Raw genomic sequence first — 20,544 nt, 5'->3', positions numbered from 1 at the left:
TGTACAAGCTTTGGTTCGTATAAAACCTGTCATTAAGTCAATTTCTCCTCCTTGGAGTTTGAATTTGGTTCTGGGAGCTCTTCAAGCTCCTCCGTTTGAACCTATGCATTCATTGGACATTATATTACTTTCTTGGAAAGTTTTGTTCCTTTTGGCCATCTCTTCTGCTAGAAGAGTTTCTGAATTATCTGCTCTTTCTTGTGAGTCTCCTTTTCTGATTTTTCATCAGGATAAGGCGGTGTTGCGAACTTCTTTTGAATTTTTACCTAAAGTTGTGAATTCCAACAACATTAGTAGAGAAATTGTGGTTCCTTCATTATGTCCTAATCCTAAGAATTCTAAGGAGAAATTGTTGCATTCTTTGGATGTTATTAGAGCTTTGAAATATTATGTTGAAGCTACGAAATCTTTCCGTAAGACTTCTAGTCTATTTGTTATCTTTTCCGGTTCTAGGAAAGGCCAGAAAGCTTCTGCCATTTCTTTGGCATCTTGGTTAAAATCTTTAATTCATCTTGCCTATGTTGAGTCGGGTAAAATTCCGCCTCAGAGAATTACAGCTCATTCTACTAGGTCAGTATCTACTTCCTGGGCGTTTAGGAATGAAGCTTCGGTTGACCAGATCTGCAAAGCAGCAACTTGGTCCTCTTTGCATACTTTTACTAAATTCTACCATTTTGATGTATTTTCTTCTTCTGAAGCAGTTTTTGGTAGAAAAGTTCTTCAGGCAGCGGTTTCAGTTTGAATCTTCTGCTTATGTTTTTTGTTAAACTTTATTTTGGGTGTGGATTATTTTCAGCAGGAATTGGCTGTCTTTATTTTATCCCTCCCTCTCTAGTGACTCTTGTGTGGAAAGATCCACATCTTGGGTAGTCATTATCCCATACGTCACTAGCTCATGGACTCTTGTTAATTACATGAAAGAAAACATAATTTATGTAAGAACTTACCTGATAAATTCATTTCTTTCATATTAACAAGAGTCCATGAGGCCCACCCTTTTTTGTGGTGGTTATGATTTTTTTGTATAAAGCACAATTATTCCAATTCCTTATTTTATATGCTTCGCACTTTTTTTCTTATCACCCCACTTCTTGGCTATTCGTTAAACTGATTTGTGGGTGTGGTGAGGGGTGTATTTATAGGCATTTTAAGGTTTGGGAAACTTTGCCCCTCCTGGTAGGAATGTATATCCCATACGTCACTAGCTCATGGACTCTTGTTAATATGAAAGAAATGAATTTATCAGGTAAGTTCTTACATAAATTATGTTTTTGTAGCCTCGTTGGAGAAATTTGTTGGCCATAATATCTAGATGAAGTTCCTGGTTTGCCTTTTCGGTATTCCTCATAACCCTTATCATTTGAGATTTTATTATTGCCTTGTGGGTATGTGGTGGGTGGTTACTTGAGGCCTCCAGTAGGGAATTTCTGTCAGTCGGCTTGGTGTAGAGAGTAGTATAGAGTTTCCCCTGTTTTTTATAGATCCTTAGGTCGAGAAAGTCAATATGTCCCTTATCGTGTTTAAGTTCAAGTTTGATTGGTGATTCATAGTTGTTGAGCTGCTCTACCCAATCAATAAGTGATTCCTCAGGTCCATGCCAGATGAGGAAGACATCATCAGTGTATCTTTTGTAGCATTGTCACTAGTAGATAGTCATCTTTAATCCCTTCCACACATTTCAGCATAGTGATCAGGTCTACAGAACCTCATATATTAGGGATTCTGGGGACCTGATCACTATGCTGAAATGGATGTAAGGATGCAATAATAAAATCTCAAATGATAAGGGTTATGAGGAATAATACCGAAACGGCAAACCAGGAACTTCAGCTAGATATGATGGCCAACAAATTTCTCCAATGAGGCTACAAAACTAGCCTTATTATCAAGGTCAGACAGGAGATTACATCACAACCTGAAGAGCAGGGGACTAAACCCAAGGATAGAAGCAAGACCAGGATGGATTTTACTACCACGTTTAAAGGGCCATTATACACTCATTTTTTCTTTGCATAAATGTTTTGTAGATGATCTATTTATAAAGCCCATAAAGTTTGTTTTTTAAAAAAATGTATAGTTTTGCTTATTTTTAAATAACATTGCTCTGATTTTCAGACTCCTATCCAAGCCCCAAAGTTTTATTTGAATACCGTCAGCTACCAACTCCAGCTTGCTCCTGTTTGTGTAAAGGGTCTTTTCATATGCAAAAGAAGGGGGAGGGGGGTGTCTTATTTCCCACTTGCAGTGGGCTTTCCATCTACCTTTTCAACAGAGCTAAACTGAAAGCTTCTAAGTACGTTTTTAAACCATTTTATACTGGATTTTTATATCAGTATCTGTGCATCTTATTCTTTATAGTAGTGTCTATTACATGCAGTTATATGAAAATGAGTGTATACTGTCCCTTTAATAAGGGAAAGAAGACATTGGCTGACAACATCAGGAACAGATGGGAGATCCTGGAGTCAGACAAGACCCTACCTTTGGGACAGATGGTCCCCCCAATCTTGGGTTATACGCATGGAAGAAGTTTGAGAGATAGACTGATGTTCACCGAGTCATGACTGATGCACCACGAGTCATGTGATATATCTACTCAGCTGCTGCTGTGGACAATATTATGTCGGAAAGACAAGTGACAACGCACGGTTGCGGATGGCAAACCATAGACCTGTAATACGTAGTGCACTGGACAAAGGAGTCTCTGACCAACCGGTAGCGAGACATTACCTACACACAAAGCACAAGGTAACGGACCTACGTTTTATCCTGATTGATCATGTCCCCTCCCCCTAAAACGGGGAGGGGACCATGACAGAACACTTCTCCAACTGGAATCCCGATGGATATATCGACTGGGTACCCTACATCCACGAGGCCTTAACATGTCGAATGATTGGCATTGCTTCCTTTGAATACTGGAGGATGGGTGAGTAACCATGGTATACTCTGAAGCTATATTATGTTCTGTGATCTTAGACCAGTGGGGGTGACATGCTATAGTGAGACTCGCACTAGGTTTGAGCCAGTATAGAACATATAGCAGGGTCCAGGTTTAACGCAATTTTAACCCAATTTGATGTTGGCCAATGGAAGACCTGACTTAACAGCTGTGGAGATGGATTAGGGTACTACACAGGAAAGCATTAATCTGAACTGCTGAACTGGTGTCCATGATGCAGCATACACTTCATTCATCGCCAAGGGACATTGTAACCCCAGACCCTGATTGCCACTTAGTCAGGAGAGAAAAAGAGGTATTGATTATAGCACACTATACAAGAGCCTAGAATACTAAATCGGAAAGGGTGTGGGAGGACTAGTTCAAAATAAAATATAACTTTAATTAATACATTGTAAAAAACATAATATTGGTGTAATATATACAATCTAATTATATACAACAGAGCAAGTAAAGTGGGGGGAAATACAATTATATTCAAATAATAATGTATTTAATTAGGCAGGCAGATACTAGAGCTATTATCCATACCCCTACTACTTGCTAGGGTATAAATGAAGATGATAAAAAAAATCATCCAATAAGTTTTATAAATAGGAAAAAAAAAAGAATATAAAAATCTGTTTGAAATAAAACACACTTGGCGCACACTTCTCCTATGCTGGGAGTTAAATAAACATAAATCGAATATATTGAGGATTTTGAGCATATCCCTTTAAGACTTTAAAGCCACCTATTGCCACTTATAAACAGTAGACCAATGATAGAATGAGTCCTTTGAGGTCTTACTGCAAGAGTCACTTAGACTCTGTCACAGGGTCTGGTCACCTACCATGATTGTCACTTGTTAATGGTTAGACCAATGATCCTACAGTTGAGGTCTAATCTCATCCCCTGTAGCCTGGGGAGACACATGGACTATAAACACATAACTATGCATGATATCAATAGTGGATTGTGAGTTATATTTTGTAGATTTGGTATTGCCTTTATGGGCACTGTTTGGGTGTACCTTTGCTTTACAGTTGCATGCATGTGTACAAATTTGATAATCAGCAACAGATGCTTGGCTACACGATATCTCCAGTCTAACATGATCCCCTAGCTACACTACTTTATTAATGGTCAGTGGCCTTATGCGACTTAGTGGAGCTCACATAGTGATACATTCTTACTTCATGTGTATTTAGACTTTAATGGGGGGACGAATGGCCATCCTACATACAGGGAGTGCAGAATTATTAGGCAAGTTGTATTTTTGAGGATTAATTTTATTATTGAACAACAACCATGTTCTCAATGAACCCAAAAAACTCATTAATATCAAAGCTGAATATTTTTGGAAGTAGTTTTTAGTTTGTTTTTAGTTTTAGCTATTTTAGGGGGATATCTGTGTGTGCAGGTGACTATTACTGTGCATAATAATTAGGCAACTTAACAAAAAACAAATATATACCCATTTCAATTATTTATTTTTACCAGTGAAACCAATATAACATCTCAACATTCACAAATATACATTTCTGACATTCAAAAACAAAATAAAAACAAATCAGTGACCAATATAGCCACCTTTCTTTGCAAGGACACTCAAAAGCCGGCCATCCATGGATTATGTCAGTGTTTTGATCTGTTCACCATCAATATTGCGTGCAGCAGCAACCACAGCCTCCCAGACACTGTTCAGAGAGGTGTACTGTTTTCCCTCCTTGTAAATCTCACATTTGATGATGGACCACAGGTTCTCAATGGGGTTCAGATCAGGTGAACAAGGAGGCCATGTCATTAGATTTTCTTCTTTTATACCCTTTCTTGCCAGCCACGCTGTGGAGTACTTGGACGCGTGTGATGGAGCATTGTCCTGCATGAAAATCATGTTTTTCTTGAAGGATGCAGACTTCTTCCTGTACCACTGCTTGAAGAAGGTGTCTTCCAGAAACTGGCAGTAGGACTGGGAGTTGAGCTTGACTCCATCCTCAACCCGAAAAGGCCCCACAAGCTCATCTTTGATGATACCAGCCCAAACCAGTACTCCACCTCCACCTTGCTGGCGTCTGAGTCGGACTGGAGCTCTCTGCCCTTTACCAATCCAGCCACGGGCCCATCCATCTGGCCCATCAAGACTCACTCTTATTTCATCAGTCCATAAAACCTTAGAAAAATAAGTCTTGAGATATTTCTTGGCCCAGTCTTGACGTTTCAGCTTGTGTGTCTTGTTCAGTGGTGGTCGTATTTCAGCCTTTCTTACCTTGGCCATGTCTCTGAGTATTGCACACCTTGTGCTTTTGGGCACTCCAGTGATGTTGCAGCTCTGAAATATGGCCAAACTGGTGGCAAGTGGCATCTTGGCAGCTGCACGCTTGACTTTTCTCAGTTCATGGGCAGTTATTTTGCGCCTTGGTTTTTCCACACGCTTCTTGCGACCCTGTTGACTATTTTGAATGAAACGCTTGATTGTTCGATGATCACGCTTCAGAAGCTTTGCAATTTTAAGAGTGCTGCATCCCTCTGCAAGATATCTCACTATTTTTGACTTTTCTGAGCCTGTCAAGTCCTTCTTTTGACCCATTGTGCCAAAGGAAAGGAAGTTGCCTAATAATTATGCACACCTGATATAGGGTGTTGATGTCATTAGACCACACCCCTTCTCATTACAGAGATGCACATCATCTAATATGCTTAATTGGTAGTAGGCTTTCGAGCCTATACAGCTTGGAGTAAGACAACATGCATAAAGAGGATGATGTGGTCAAAATACTCATTTGCCTAATAATTCTGTACACAGTGTATATATATATATATATATATATATATCCACCATCATCTCAGATGTCATTAACAAGTGTATCTCCTATTCTCAACAATGAAAAATAGCAGAAAGTGATCAAGAATGACTTACCTGCACTATTTTTGGCAACACATACTGAACCTATATTTAAAGTGACAGGTAAATAGATATTGTTGTTTAAAGGAACAGTGTAGCCGAATATAGGGCAAAAAAAATATTTCCCTATTTTATTGTGTGTAAGTGAACTTAAATTTATCAAAAAGACTGAATACAAAAGCATGAGATCAACTTTTCCATGAATACAGTATAAAACTAGTATCAGCAATTCTACAAATCAGCGTGCACTTAAAAGTTATAAGGTGACAATATTTTAAGTGTTCTTACCATGTTTAGTAAACAGTAAAACAGGTATTTTCAAGTCAAGTAAACCTGCTTTTGGGTAATATTTAGCTCAGTGAATTTTACAACATTTACGTTTGTAAGAACATCAGTTTATAAATTGTAATTTTGCTCGTACTTGCCAAAACTGGCAATAATAATCTAATAAAGTTGATAAGGAACCTTCAAATATTAATTAGTAATTGTTCCAGCAATTGAAGCTTCATTACTAATTTATAAAATGGATTTATAAGAAAAGAAAAAACAAACATTTAAAGGGACACTGAACCCAAATTTTTTCTTTCATGATTCAGATAGAGCATGCAATTTTAAGCAACTTTCTAATTTACTCCTATTATCAAATTTTCTTCATTCTCTTGGTATCTTTATTTTAAAAATAACAATGTAAGTTTAGATGCCGGACCATTTTTTATTGTCCTTGCTGATTGGACAGCACCAATAAACAAGTGCTGTCCATGGTTTGAACCAAACATTGTCTGGCTCCTTAGCTTAGATGACTTCTTTTTCAAATAAAGATAGCAAGAGAATGAAGAAAATTTGATAATTGGAGTAAATTAGAAAGTTGCTTAAAATTGCCTGCTCTATACGAATCTCAAAATAAAATATTTGGGTTCAGTGTCCCTTTAAGTCAATTCCAGCCAATGAACCCAAGCAATATGGCGGTAGGCCTGAGGTGGAGTGTCAGCCAATTTATATGAGCGCTACCTTAGACAATTGCGTTATGGACTTTGACAAATGTAATGTGTTCTCTTATTATTTTCCCCCCAACATTTTTAATGCATATATGGATGTGCTTTGCTTGTATTTGGTTTGAATCTAACATATAATGAATCTGCATTTTATTTAACATACATATGTATTTTTAGGCTACTTTTAAAGGATGGATGGATATTATGTATGCAGCAGTTGATTCTAGAAAGGTGAGTTACAAAGCACCATCTAAAGTTCGTTTTTTTTAAATATATATTAAATATATATTATGTTTTATTTTAACAGAATTGTTACAGTGAATAGATTTAACCAAACAAATGATATTCCCTTTTTCATGTTTACAGAATCTTTGAGTAACACAGTTTTTTAATTATAGCATATGTTAAACCTTTGAAGAATAAAAAAGTGTTTATGAAGAACAGATGTTAGACAACCTAACCTCTGCACAATGTCTTTCTGAAAATGTATATTTTTGTTAGCTTTAATTCGTTTTTGTTTTTTTAAAGTTATGTAATGCTGCTACTAAAAAAATACTTGCAGCTACCTTTTAACAGATATCAGACTCTATAAGGAATTTGATTTAAAAATTGTCAAATTACAACCACTATTCTTAAAATTCTTTTTGGGTTTGGAAAAGCAGATTGGCTTATTGGCCTATAATGTGTACATTAATGCAACTTTTGTAGGCAGATCTCCATACTTGTTCTTTGTAATACTGTTATATGATGTGAACATAGATTAATATATTATCTGGTAAGGTAGGGTACTTTTTGGTAAGCCTACATATTTTAGAAAACCTACCAGAAGTGAGTAGTGGTATAAACATGCAAGAGTTTTACAACTGCAAAGTTACTTAAGTATATGGAAGATTTTTGTTAATATAGCTAAAACATTTGGGGCCTATTCTTTGTACATGGAGCCCTAAGTTGTTTGATGTATTTGTTCTGAGAATGCTGTTGATCAATATTAACTTTGTATCTCAAATTTGTAGGTCACCCAGCAGCCAAAATATGAGGACAATATCTATATGTACATTTATTTTGTAATCTTCATTATCTTTGGCTCGTTCTTCACCCTAAACCTATTTATTGGTGTCATCATTGATAACTTCAATCAACAAAAGAAAAAGATAAGTATTTATTGATGAAAGAGTTAGGTATTGGATAAAATAATACAGGTATGCCTCGATCATACAGCGGGTTAGGACCAGAGCCCCGTTGTAAAGTGAAAACCGCCTTAAAGTGAAACACTTTTTTCTTTTAATTTGCCAGTTTGTTTAAAAACTTGAAAACATGTTTGAACTAACTTATATTATGGGTGCAATAGTGCAAAGTTTAGTTTAACACTAGCACAGCACAGTATTCAATTAATCAATAAAAACTGTACCTGTAAAATAGTGACAATGACTGTAGTAAAATTTGCCAGACTAAAACACTGAGACACAGATTGCACTGTAATGCTGTAAACAAAGCGAATTGCACAATCTCATAATGAGTACAGCGCGGTTTCAAAATCCTTGGAGCTTGAACTTCATCTCCACGAAATGCTGTATTAGAGAAGCGCTGTAAAGTGAGGTGTACCAGTATATTAAAGCTTGGATTTGAGTTTTTTCTCAATTTCAATGTAGGAAAGGGAGCAGAGAATAAAATACACTAAATGTTTAGGTCTCAACTAGAATGTAAAACATGCAATTTATAGAATACAAATGTAAGATAAAAAAAATTATTTGGAATTTTAGAGAAAATTGGACTTCAAGGGAGATTTTTTTTAGGGGTCAATTTATTATTGGCCGAATTTAGGCTCGCCGCAAACAGGAGTTAAGAAGCAGCGGTCTATAGACCGCTGCTCCTTAACTCATATGCCACCTCTGAGGCTACATACAGCAATCCACCCTATCGCATACAATCGGGCTGATTGACAGCCCCTGCTAGCGGCTGATTGGCCGCAAATCTGCAGGGGGCGGTATTGCACAAGCAGTTCACTAGAACTGCTTATGCAATGCTGAATACGGACAGCGTATGCTACAGCATTTCATGCCCTCCAGACTTTAATAAATTAACCCCATAATCTCAAATTTACCGTTTTTCCTCTGGAAAAATGCAAATTTTGCTAATAAGACTGGTTAAAAAAACAAGTTTATTTATATGCAGATCTTTTGAAAATCAGTAATTTCTGATGTATAGATAAAAACATACTTTATGTCCCTTTAAGGTAGATAATATTTTCATGTGTTCTGTTTTAAGGAAAGAGAAATTAATGTCATAATATACTGTTCTATTAAACCAGCTGAGCCTTACAGTAAGGTTCCTGCTCACCAGATAGCATTTTTAAGCATTTCAACCTTATTCAAATCTCAACATATACGTCTTTGCATTTAGTAGCAGATGCACATATTGATTGTAACCAGATATGTTATCTTGATTTTACTTTGGAGGTCAAGACATCTTCATGACAGAGGAGCAAAAAAAGTATTATAATGCAATGAAGAAACTGGGGTCAAAGAAACCACAGAAACCTATTCCAAGACCAATGGTATGTAGTCAGTTGAGAATCTATAAACCTTATGCTAACAACCATATCATTTCATGATTCAGAGGATAGTTATCAGTTTTAACTCTTTAACATGCATGCTTTTCAGCAATTTTTCATTGATTTTTAAAATGAATCTGACGATTCAGGCAGAGCATACAATTAAAACAAATCCAATTTACTTATATTACTGTATTATATTAGTATCATTTAGTTGTTTTCCTTCCCATCAGAGCATATAGAGGTATGCTTACAAATGTGCATGTGTCATAAGCATTATGTATACAAAATTGTTACAAACAGTGCCACCATATGGTTATTGAAAGTATTTAAAGATGAAAATTGTGAATGAGCAAGCCTGACTGTAGCAAGAGCAGAGTATCGTAGGCATAATCCAACATGCAGTACACGTTATGCGCTCTGAATCCAAACACTGCACCCACTAATCATACAGCGTTCTTCACGCTGCATGCTCTGTGCTACACATAAAATGTCCCTACGGGAACAATGCTCCTAGCTTCTGGTGCCCAGGAAAGGGAAGCCTCACCAACGCCTCGAGCGAGCAGAACCACAAGACAAAAAGGAAATCCTCGCACTCAGAAAAAAACAGAGAATTCAAAGATAAAGATAAAATCAAACATTCTATATTTCTTCATAAAATAATAGGTGCAATAGCTATAAGTCACATAGGCATGAGAAGAGAGGAGTTAGCATGAAACTGGTGTAGAGGATATGTATATGACTATTTAGAAACTGTGAAACATATTAGGAGGCTACTGTTATTATAATAGCAATAGCCAGTGTTATTGTAATAACGTAACTTAGAATCAAAAAATTCAACTGCTGGATGTGAGATGCCACTGAAGGAATATCATCATCCCCCACTACATTATAACTTTAGCTTGTAGTTTTATTATTATTATTATTATTTATTTAAATAGCGCTGCCAAATTCCGTGCGCTGGGTACAATGATAGGGGTATACAATGACAAAGATTTTTGATAAAATACCAAACATAACAAAACTAAACAAATCTAGTAAAGGAGGAATTGGCCCCTGCTCCAGAGGTATAGGGTGCAAAGACATATGGTTTGGGTAGCTTTTGATTCGGATGAGGGATAGAGGAGAGATGGTAAGCCTCTATGAATAGGTGGGTTTTCAAGGAGCATCTGAAGCTATACAAGGTTGGAGACAGTCTTATGAAGCAGGGTAGAGAGTTCCAGAGGACAGGAGCAGAACGTGAGAAGTCTTGGAGGCAGGAGTGGGACGTAGAGATAACAGGAGTGGAGAGACATAGGTCAGCGGTTGATCGAAGAGGACGGGATGGGCAATATTTCATGATGAGAGAGGAAATATAGTTGGGAGTTAGACTGTTGAGTGCTTAATAAGTTAGGGTTAATACTTTAAATTGTATTCTGGAGTGTATGGGGAGCCAGTGTAGAGACTGGCAGAGTGGAGCAACTGATGTAGATCAGCGACTTAGATGGATGAGTCTAGCAGAAGTATTCATAATAGATTGGAGGGAGGAGAGGCAGTGTTTTGGAAGGCCATTTAGGAGTAGATTGCAATAATCAATGTGTGACAAAATGAGGGAATGAATAAGTAGTTTTTTGAGTAAGGAAGGGATGAATTCTGGAAATGTTGCGTAGGTGTGAACAGCAGGATTTGGTAACTGCTTGTATATGTGGGTTGAATGTGAGCTCTGAGTCTAGTGTGACCCCAAGACAACAGACCTGGGGTGAGGTGTTGAGAATGGAGTCTCCAACCGTCAGAGAAATGTCAGGTGTTGGATGTCTCAAAGAGGGGGGAATAAGAAGCAGCTCAGTTTTTGGACAGATTGAGTTGGAGGTAGTGTGAAGACATCCAAGAGTAAATTGCAGAGAGGCAGTTGGAAATCTGGTTGAGTAAAGAGGGAGAGATATCAGGAGAGGAAAGATAATTTGGGAATCATCAGCATATAAGTGGTACTGGAATCCAAAGGAGGCTATAAGTTTTCCAATAGAGGATGTATAGAGAGAGAAAAGCAAGGGGCCCAAGACAGAGCCTTGTGGTACTCCAACTGAGAGAGGCATATGATCGCAAGATATGTTGTTAAAGGAATCTGAGAAAGAGCAGTTTGAGAGCAATGAGGCAAATCAGGAGAGGGCTGTGTCTCGGATGCCAAATAAATGAAGTATTTTTAGGAGGAGAGGATGGTCAACTGTGTCAAAAGCAGTGGATATGTCAAGAAGAATTAGTAAGGAGTAGTGGCCTTTTGCTTTAGCTGATAACTGGTCATTTGTTACTTTAGCAAGAGCAGTTTTGTCAGGGTGCCAGGAATCAGACTGAGACGAGAAGTGCAAAAATAATCACACCTTTATTAATAACAAAAATAATAAAAAGTCCACAAGTCAAAACAACAAGCCAGGAATCAAAACAAGAGCTGGTAGTCAGACAAGCCGAGTCAGGAGCCAAAGCGAGTAGTCAAATGAGCGGGAATCAGGAACAAGGAGAACAGCAGAGTCAGGAACAAGCCAGGGATCAGGAACCAGGAGGGACGTCAGACAGCCAGGTAATACACAGGAGCTCTAACAAACAGGTCTGAGACAACGCAAGGGCAAAGCATACTGAACAGAGGGCCTTTAAATAATAAGTGATGACGTCACAATTCTGAGACTGCATCCTGGCTCACACGGATGATGTACACCAGTCTGCCCATAAAAAGAAGTGCAGGAAATGAGTTGCATCACACAGTATGCACCAGAGTCAGCAAGAGAGGTGAGTAAAATGGCTGCCAGCAGCACATGGCAAACAAAACAGGGAAAAAAAAACCTCACAGTACCCTCCCCTCAACGACCCCTCCCCCGCGGGAGGACAAAAGGCTTATTGGGGAAACGGGCATGGAAGGCATGGAGGAGGGCGGGAGCATGAACATCAGAGGAGGGAACCCATGAACGCTCCTCCGGACCGTAGCCTCTCCAGTGAACCAAATACTGTATGTGGCTCCTGGACATACGAGAGTCAATAATGCTGCTGACCTCATACTCCTCATGGTTGTCAACAAAGATAGGACGTGGGCGAGGCAACACAGTGGTAAACAGATTACAAACCAATGGTTTCAAGGAGGAGACATGAAAAACATAGCAGGAGGAAGGTCAAGAGCGTAGGCCACAGGATTGACCCGTCGGAGTATTCGAAAAAGGACCAACATAATGGGGAGCCAGTTTATTGGAAGGCAAATGAAGGTTCAAGTTGTGGGAGGGCAGCCAAACTCTCTCACCAACCTGGTAGGAAGGCGCGGGCAGACGCCTACGATCTGGCTGGAACTTTTGGCGCTGCATAGAATGATGAGGGCAATCCTGAATCTGCACCCACGTGGAACGGAGTTGCCGGAGATGCTCCTCCAAAGCCTGAATACCCTGAGACATGAATGAATCAGGCAACAAGGATGGTTTTAATTCACCATGAACGGGGATAACTTGGAGGAAGCATTAATAGCACTATTATGAGCAAACTCTGCCCAAGGTAAAAGTTCAGACCAATGATTGTGGTGCTGAGACATAGCAATGGAGGAACTGTTCCAGAGCTTGATTAGACCGTTCCGCAGCCCCATTGGATTGAGGGTGATATGCCGAGGAAAAGAAAAGCTGGATCCCCATTTGAGCACAAAAGGAACGCCAAAATCTGGAGACAAACTGGCTACCCCGGTCCGACACTATCTCCGTGGGTAACCCATGTAAACGGAAGACCTCCCGGGCAAAAATTGAAGCAAGCTCCTGAGCGGTAGGCAACTTTTTCAAGGGAATGCAATGGGACATTTTAGAAAAACTGTCAACCACCATAAGGATAACAGTATTGCCATTGGAAACAGGGGGCTCAACAATGAAGTCCATGGAAATATGTGTCCAAGGACACAGGAAGATGTGTCGGAGTCTTATTCTGTGCACAAACTGAGCAGGAGGCAACATACGCCGCAACATCAGAACAAAGAGCTGGCCACCAGAATTGTCGAGTGACAGACCAAATCATTTGGTTCTTGCCTGGGTGACCTGCGGCTTTAGGATAGTGGTAAGTGTGCAAAAGTTCAGTTTGAAGATTCTCAGGAACAAAACACTTACCACTAGGTTTCTCAGGAGGTGCATTGGTTTGTGCAGCCAGGATCTCCTCCCCCAAGGGAGAAGTCAAATTAGTACGTAAGGTAGTCAAAATATGGTCGAGGTATAACTGGAGTAGGTACAAACTCCTCCTTGGACAGAGGCGAAAATTGTTGAGAGAGGGCATCAGCCCTAACATTCTTACTACCAGGCAGGTAGGAGACCACATAATTAAACCGAGACAAAAATAGAGCCCATCTGGCCTGTTGGGGCGACAAACGTTTTGCTTCAGATAGATAAGTTAAATTCTTGTGGTCAGTAAGAATGAGCACTGGAACGCTAGTACCCTCGAGAAGATGCCTCCATTCCTTGAGTGCCAAAATTATGGCCAGTAATTCCCTGTCGCCAATTTCATTATCGCACTCCACTGGAGACAATTTCTTGGAGAAGAAACCACACAAATGCAAGGAACCATCAGGCGTAGGACGCTGAGACAAGAGGGCACCTACTCCAGTCTCGGACGCATCAACCTGAAGAACGAAAGGCAGGACAGGGTTAGGATGAGCCAGAACTGGAGCGGCAGCAAAGGCAGTCTTAAGACTCTCAAAGGCCTTAATGGCAGTAGGTGACCAATGGAGTGGATCATTCTCTTTACGGGTCATGTCAGTGATAGGTTTGACCAAGGAAGAAAAGTTTTTAATAAACTTTCTATAGTAATTGGCGAACCCCAAAAAACATTGAATAGACCAAAGATCAACTGGGCGAGGCCACTGCAGATAACTTGTCAGGATTCATGGAGAACCCTGCAACGGAGATAACATAACCTAGGAAGGTTACTTGAGTCTGATGGAACTCACATTTCTCGAGTTTACAAAACAGGCCGTTCTCACGTGGTCTCTGAAGAACCCGTGTAATATCAGAACGATGAGCCTCAAGTGTGGGTGAGTGTATGATGATGTCGTCTAAGTACACCACAACACACAGTTGCAACATATCTCGTAGGACATCATTAATAAATTCCTGGAAAACAGCAGGAGCATTACATAGGCTAAAGGGCATTACAAGATACTCATAATGCCCACTCCTGGTGTTAAATGCTGTTTTCCATTCGTGGCCCTCCTTGATCCTAACGAGATTGTACGCTCCTCTCAAATTAAGTTTAGTAAAGACCGTAGCTCCCTTGAGGTGGTCAAAGAGTTCCGTAATGAGCGGAATAGTCTAAGCATTCTTAATGGTAAGACTATTAAGACCCCTACAATCAATGCATGGACTTAACTCGCCACCCTTTTTCTTCACAAATAAGAAGCCAGCCCCTGCAGGAGAGCAGGATTTGCAGATTATCCCCTGCAACAGAGCATCGGCAACATACTCCTCCATAGCACAATTCTCCGCAACAGACAGAGGGTAAACCCGGCCCCGAGGAGGAATGGCTCCGGGTTGCAGGTCTATGGCACAATCGTAAGACCGGTGAGGAGGCAACGTACCGGCAGGCACCTTGTCAAAAACGTCTAGGAACTCTCGTACTCCTCTAGCAATTGAGATACTGAAGACATGCACAAGACTTTAACTGGATTCCGAAGACAAGGGGAAATATATTGCGGAGACCATGACACAATTTGGGACCTGCGCCAATCGAGACTGGGATTGTGCTTTTGGAGCCAGGGATAACCCAGAATAAACGGAAAATGCGGAGAGTTTATCACCTGGAACTGGAGGGTTTCAAAATGGAGAGCCCCAACAGCCATGGAAAACGGAGCAGTTTTGTGAATAACGAGTGCAAGCTGAAGGGGCCTGCCATCAATGGCCTCAATAGCAAGTGGAACAGGCAAAACAGGAATGGAGTGCTTTGATACAAAAGCACTGTCAATGAAATAGCCCGCAGCACCGGAGTCAACAAGAGCCTGGGTGACTATGGAGGAGTCCACCCAGGAAAGGACAACCGAGACCAAAGGTTTCTCCTTTAGCAGTTCCGGGGATGAGGATAAACTCGGGACTAGGAGGCATGGGAGGAGAGGGAGGCATGTGTGGGAATGAACACATAGGAGACAACGGAACAGGAGGCTTCCGCAAGCGCTCCCTGAAAGAGGCTCTCTCACTTGGTCTGATGTCAATTTGGATCAACAAAGACACCAATGCCTCGAGAACTTCTGGTAAATCTCTGGCAGCAGCTTCGTCTTTAATCGCATCAGAGAGCCCATGAAAGAAGGCGGCAACAAGGGCTTCATTGTTCCAACCTACCTCTGCGGCAAGCGTACGTAACTCAATGGTGTACTGAGCAACAGATCTTGTACCTTGCTGAATGGACATGAGTCGTTTAGCAGCAGAGGAGGAGCGAGCCAGAACATCAAACACCCTTTGAAAGGAGGCCACAAATTCAGGGTAATTTGAAATAACAGGTTTATTAGTCTCCCACAAGGTATTAGCCCAGGCAAGAGCTGTGTCAGAGAGTAATGAGATGAGAAATCCCACCTTAGCTCTGTCAGAGGGAAATGCCTGAGGTAACATCTCAAAGTAATGCCCACCTGGTTCAAAAACCCTCTGCACTGATTAGGATCGTCTCCATATCGCTGAGGTAGAGGTGCAGAACCGGACAAGCTCCTGGTAGGACTAGGTGCAGCAGCGGAAACAGGAGCAGCCATAACTTGCGGGGCACTTTGGTCCAAATGTGCAGTGCGAGTCAGCAGGGTTTGCAGGGCTAGTGCAAATTGGTCCAAGCGGTGATCCTGTTCATCCATCCTGGAAATTATGGCAGGTAAAGGTGGATTATTAGCACCATCAGGATTCATGGCCCTTGCGTAATGTCAGGGTGCCAGGAATCAGACTGAGACAAGAAGTGCAAAAATAATCACACCTTTATTAATAATAAAAAAAATAATAAAAAGTCCACAAGTCAAAACAACAAGCCAGGAATCAAAACCAGAGCTGGTAGTCAGACGAGCTGAGTCAGGACCCAAAGTGAATAGTCGGATGAGCCGGAATCAGGAAAAAGGCGAACAGCAGAGTCAGGAACAAGCCAGGGATCAGGAACCAGGAGGGACGTCAGACAGCCAGGTAATACACAGGAGCTCTCACAAACAGGTCTGAGACAATGCAAGGGCAAAGCATACTGAACAGAGGCCCTTTAAATAATAAGTGATGACATCACAATTCTGAGACTGCATCCTGTCTCACACTGATGATGTACACCAGTCTGGCCATAAAGGGAAGTGCAGGAAATGAGCAGCATCACACAGTATGCACCAGAGTCAGCAAGAGAGGTGAGTAAAATGGCTGCCAGCAGCACATGGCAAACAAAACAGGGAAAAAAAACCCTGACAAGTTTCTGTTGAGTGTTTAGGGCAGAAACCAGATTGTAGTGTATCAAGTAAGGAGTGAGTGTGAGAAATTGAGTTAGCCAATTATAGACCAGTCATTCCAATAATTTTGAAGCAAAGGGAAGTAAGGAGACCGGTCGATAGTTAGAAGGCATGGAGGGGTCAAGCAAGGGCTTTTTTAGGTTTGGTATGATTGACGCGTGCTTGAATGTATCTAGAAATTTGCCAGCGATGAGAGATTGGTTAAAGAGATGAGATAGGGTAGGGGTTAGTGAAGCAGAGAGAGAGTGAAGGAATAGGGTCAAGTGGGCAGGTTGTGAGATGAGTCAAGGATAGGAGTACAGAGACTTCTTCCTCTGTTACAGGTGGGAAGTAGCATAGAGTTTTGTTATTAGAAGGGGTGGGTAGGATTGCTGTGTTTGAAGGATGTGAGGTGCAGATATATTTTCTAATGGTGTCAATTTTATTTTTGAAGTGATCAGCAATAATCTGAGCAGTGAGGTTGGTAGTGGGCGGGGGTGCAGGCACACATAGAAGGGAGTTAAAGGTTGAAAACAGCTTTATAGGGTTGGATGCATGAGATGACACAAGGGAGGACAAATATACTTGTTTGGCCAGGCTGAGCGCAGAGTTGTAGGACTTAAAAATGAATTTATAATGCTGGAAATCAGCACAGGTGCATGATTTCCTCCACTGCCGTTCAGTAACCCGTGAACATCGCTGAAGATATCTGGTTTGTTTGGTGTGCCACGGTTGCCATCGAGTGATTGATGTACGACAAACAGTGGAGGGTGCAGCTTTGTCAAGTGTTGATTTTAGTGCCGCATTATACTGTAAAGCAATGTGGTTTGGGCAAGAGAGGGATGAAATGTCAGAGAGCAGAGGATTCAGTTGAGTGGAAAAGTCTGTGAGATCCAAGTCATTTAAATTTCTGTAAGGTAGCAGTTTCTTGGGGGCTTGCAAATATGTAGCAGGTAGAGTAAGAGAGAAAGTTAGTAGATGGGGATGAGATAGAGGAAAGGGGAAATTAAGGAAGTTGGAAACGGCACAGAGATTTGTTTGTTTACTGGCCTGGGAGTGTGGCTGAAGTGCAGGTTGCCATAGGACAGAGAGGCTACAGCAGTTGTGTTAGAGGAGGAAAGCCAAGTTTCAGTGAGGGCTAACAGGTTAACTGAACTTGAAATAAATAGGTTGTGAATAGATGTAAACTTATTGCATACAGAGTGTGCATTCCAATGGGCACAAGAGAATTGGGGTGTACTAACAGAGGTGCAGTTAATGATGTTTAGAGGGTTAAGTGGGCAAGGTGTATGCGGTGTCAATTGGGGTAGTGAGCTGAGGGAAGCAGAGGGTGGACCTGGGTTAGGCGAGACATCCCCAGCTGCAAGAAGAAGAAGAAAGATGGTGAGCGAAAGGAGATGAGAATGTGACTTATGTGAGTGTTTAAGTTTAGGATCAGTGTAGCATTGGTGGCTGAGGGATGTGAGATAGGAATAGAGTTCATGTGTGTTGTAGAGGGGGGAAGGTAGAAGAGAAGGAGAAATATGAGTTGTCTGAGTGCTGTTTGTGACTTTAAGGAGAAGGGAGGAAAAGGTTAATGCAGACATTAGAAAGTGTAGCATGTTTGCAGTTAATTTGGGAGATTTTAAAGTACTTATTTCTGTTGTCTACTCCTTTGTCTAACTCCCTTGTTATAACTCCCTACACTTATGAACTCCCTTGTTATAACTCCCTACGCTTATGAACTCCCTTGTTATAACTCCCTACACTTATGAACTAGCACACTTAGAGAACTGCACATGCAATCTTGGGGTATTCCATTTAAAGGTAATACAAGTCACATGATCCTAATTAGCAAAGGTCATAAATTAATGCAGGATCAAGCAATGCCTGAACAAACCATGCATATGACACCTATCTTATCAAAGTGGAAGACAGAGAAAGCAAAAGTTTTAAGGTAATAAAGACATGCCAAAGATAAAGGTTTGTCGGGGGAAAGGCAGTTATAGTGTGTGACCCCAGTTATCTCTGTCAGGGTCAAATTCTTTCAATGCTCAAAATACAGCCATTATAGCGTGTTTGTGGTAGTATACTTGTCACCAGATGTAATGTCCTTACATAGCAAACATTAACGCTTTATATGAATGATGCACTTGCAACTTCTAAATGTAGACTGGCACTTTATTTACTGGATTACATAACAAGGTGGCTCCTGTAGATTTGCACACAGTAATATGGATATATACACATATATAGTCCTTTATAATGATTGGCTGCTGCACTCCTCCTATTAGCAGTCCTGTACACTGTGTATGCAGCACTATAGTAATCTCAGTATCAGGTAGTATGCAAGATGACAAGGGAACTACCTGACCAGCTGTATAAAGTCTGTTCTGTAGACAGTTATACAGGGTAACCTATAACTGCAATATAACTTATAATGTGTAGCTAACAGTCTTACTCTTCCTGACTAGCTCATGCTGTATCCTGCTGTATTGATCTGTAGCTGACATTACACTTATTATTAGCAGCACTTGTCAGATCCTGAGGTTCAGTCCTTGTTACTTGTACTTTATAACTGCATCACCAAACTGTTACAAGATGGCTTCTAAACTGTTCTGATTCTAAGTACAGCCCACTCGATGACATCATCTTTGTATGGAAGCCTCAATGTGCCATCTTACCAAACCAGGAAGTAAGCACAACACTACAGGACCCACTAGGAACTTGGGACCCACTTGGGAGGGGTGTCACATAGGTAGAGCATGGTCCAGCTAATAGTATTTTAGGTTAAATGTATTTATATGCTCTCATTAGTTGAATATCAGAATGCTTTTGTCACATTTCAATTTGCTGAAAAGTGCAGAATTTTCTGAAAGTGAATGGAAAGTTGGGGGTGTCATTTAATCTTGGGAGCAAGGCAGAACAATTCCTTTAGATATCCCTACCCTTCATTGCCATCACAAACGACTTCACACTTGGTTTAAACATATTGCTGGTTGGGGAGAACAGAAGCATAAGGGACAGCTTTGTTGCTGATGGCTGCAGATAGAATCTCATGCATATGTGTCTATACATTTTCACATAGCGTGTGGGTAGTGCACAGAGTTTTATGTAACCACAGCAAAGAAGGGGAAATAATAACTTTTATTGGTAATTGTTTAAAAAAGGTGGTCAGATATGGTGCAACGGAGCTGGCAACAAGACTGCGGAAACTGCCACAGCACTAGTTGCGTGTCCCAGCTGTACGATTAGCACTGCTGATTGGATCAAAGGCAGTTTATGCATGAGACCAGCAGTGCACTGTGGATCCTTAGTGGGACTTTAAATATATGATTAACCCCTTTCCGGGGGTTAAACACAAAGAATTACATTACCAATCCATTAGTGTTAATATTACATGCTGTAATGGATAAGATCCATTTTAACACTATAATGTAACTAGCACAATCGCCTTTTCTTTCATGTAATTAGCAAGAGTCCATGAGCTAGTGACGTATGGGATATACATTCCTACCAGGAGGGGCAAAGTTTCCCAAACCTCAAAATGCCTATAAATACACCCCTCACCACACCCACAAATCAGTTTTACAAACTTTGCCTCCTATGGAGGTGGTGAAGTAAGTTTGTGCTCGATTCTACGTTGATATGCGCTCCGCAGCAGGTTGGAGCCCGGTTTTCCTCTCAGCGTGCAGTGAATGTCAGAGGGATGTGAGGAGAGTATTACCTATTTGAATTCAATGATCTCCTTCTACGGGGTCTATTTCA

The 20,544-nt window shown here is 40.7% G+C and overlaps 1 protein-coding gene across 1 annotated transcript in view; it reads left to right on the top strand.

Moving 5' to 3' along the window:
- SCN8A (sodium voltage-gated channel alpha subunit 8) overlaps nt 1–20,544 on the top strand; it is a 262,830-nt gene that overhangs the window by 185,402 nt on the left and 56,884 nt on the right. The window contains exons 18-20 of the mRNA XM_053708233.1: nt 7,016–7,069; nt 7,852–7,989; nt 9,288–9,392. Of these exons, the coding sequence (XP_053564208.1) occupies nt 7,016–7,069; nt 7,852–7,989; nt 9,288–9,392 (297 nt within the window). The remainder of the gene's footprint in view (nt 1–7,015; nt 7,070–7,851; nt 7,990–9,287; nt 9,393–20,544) is intronic.

The sequence above is a fragment of the Bombina bombina genome, chromosome 3 (assembly GCF_027579735.1).
Source record: "Bombina bombina isolate aBomBom1 chromosome 3, aBomBom1.pri, whole genome shotgun sequence".
Taxonomy (NCBI): Eukaryota; Metazoa; Chordata; class Amphibia; order Anura; family Bombinatoridae; genus Bombina; species Bombina bombina.
The sequence above is the reverse complement of the archived record's forward strand: the minus strand, read 5'-3'. Positions and strand labels throughout refer to the sequence as shown.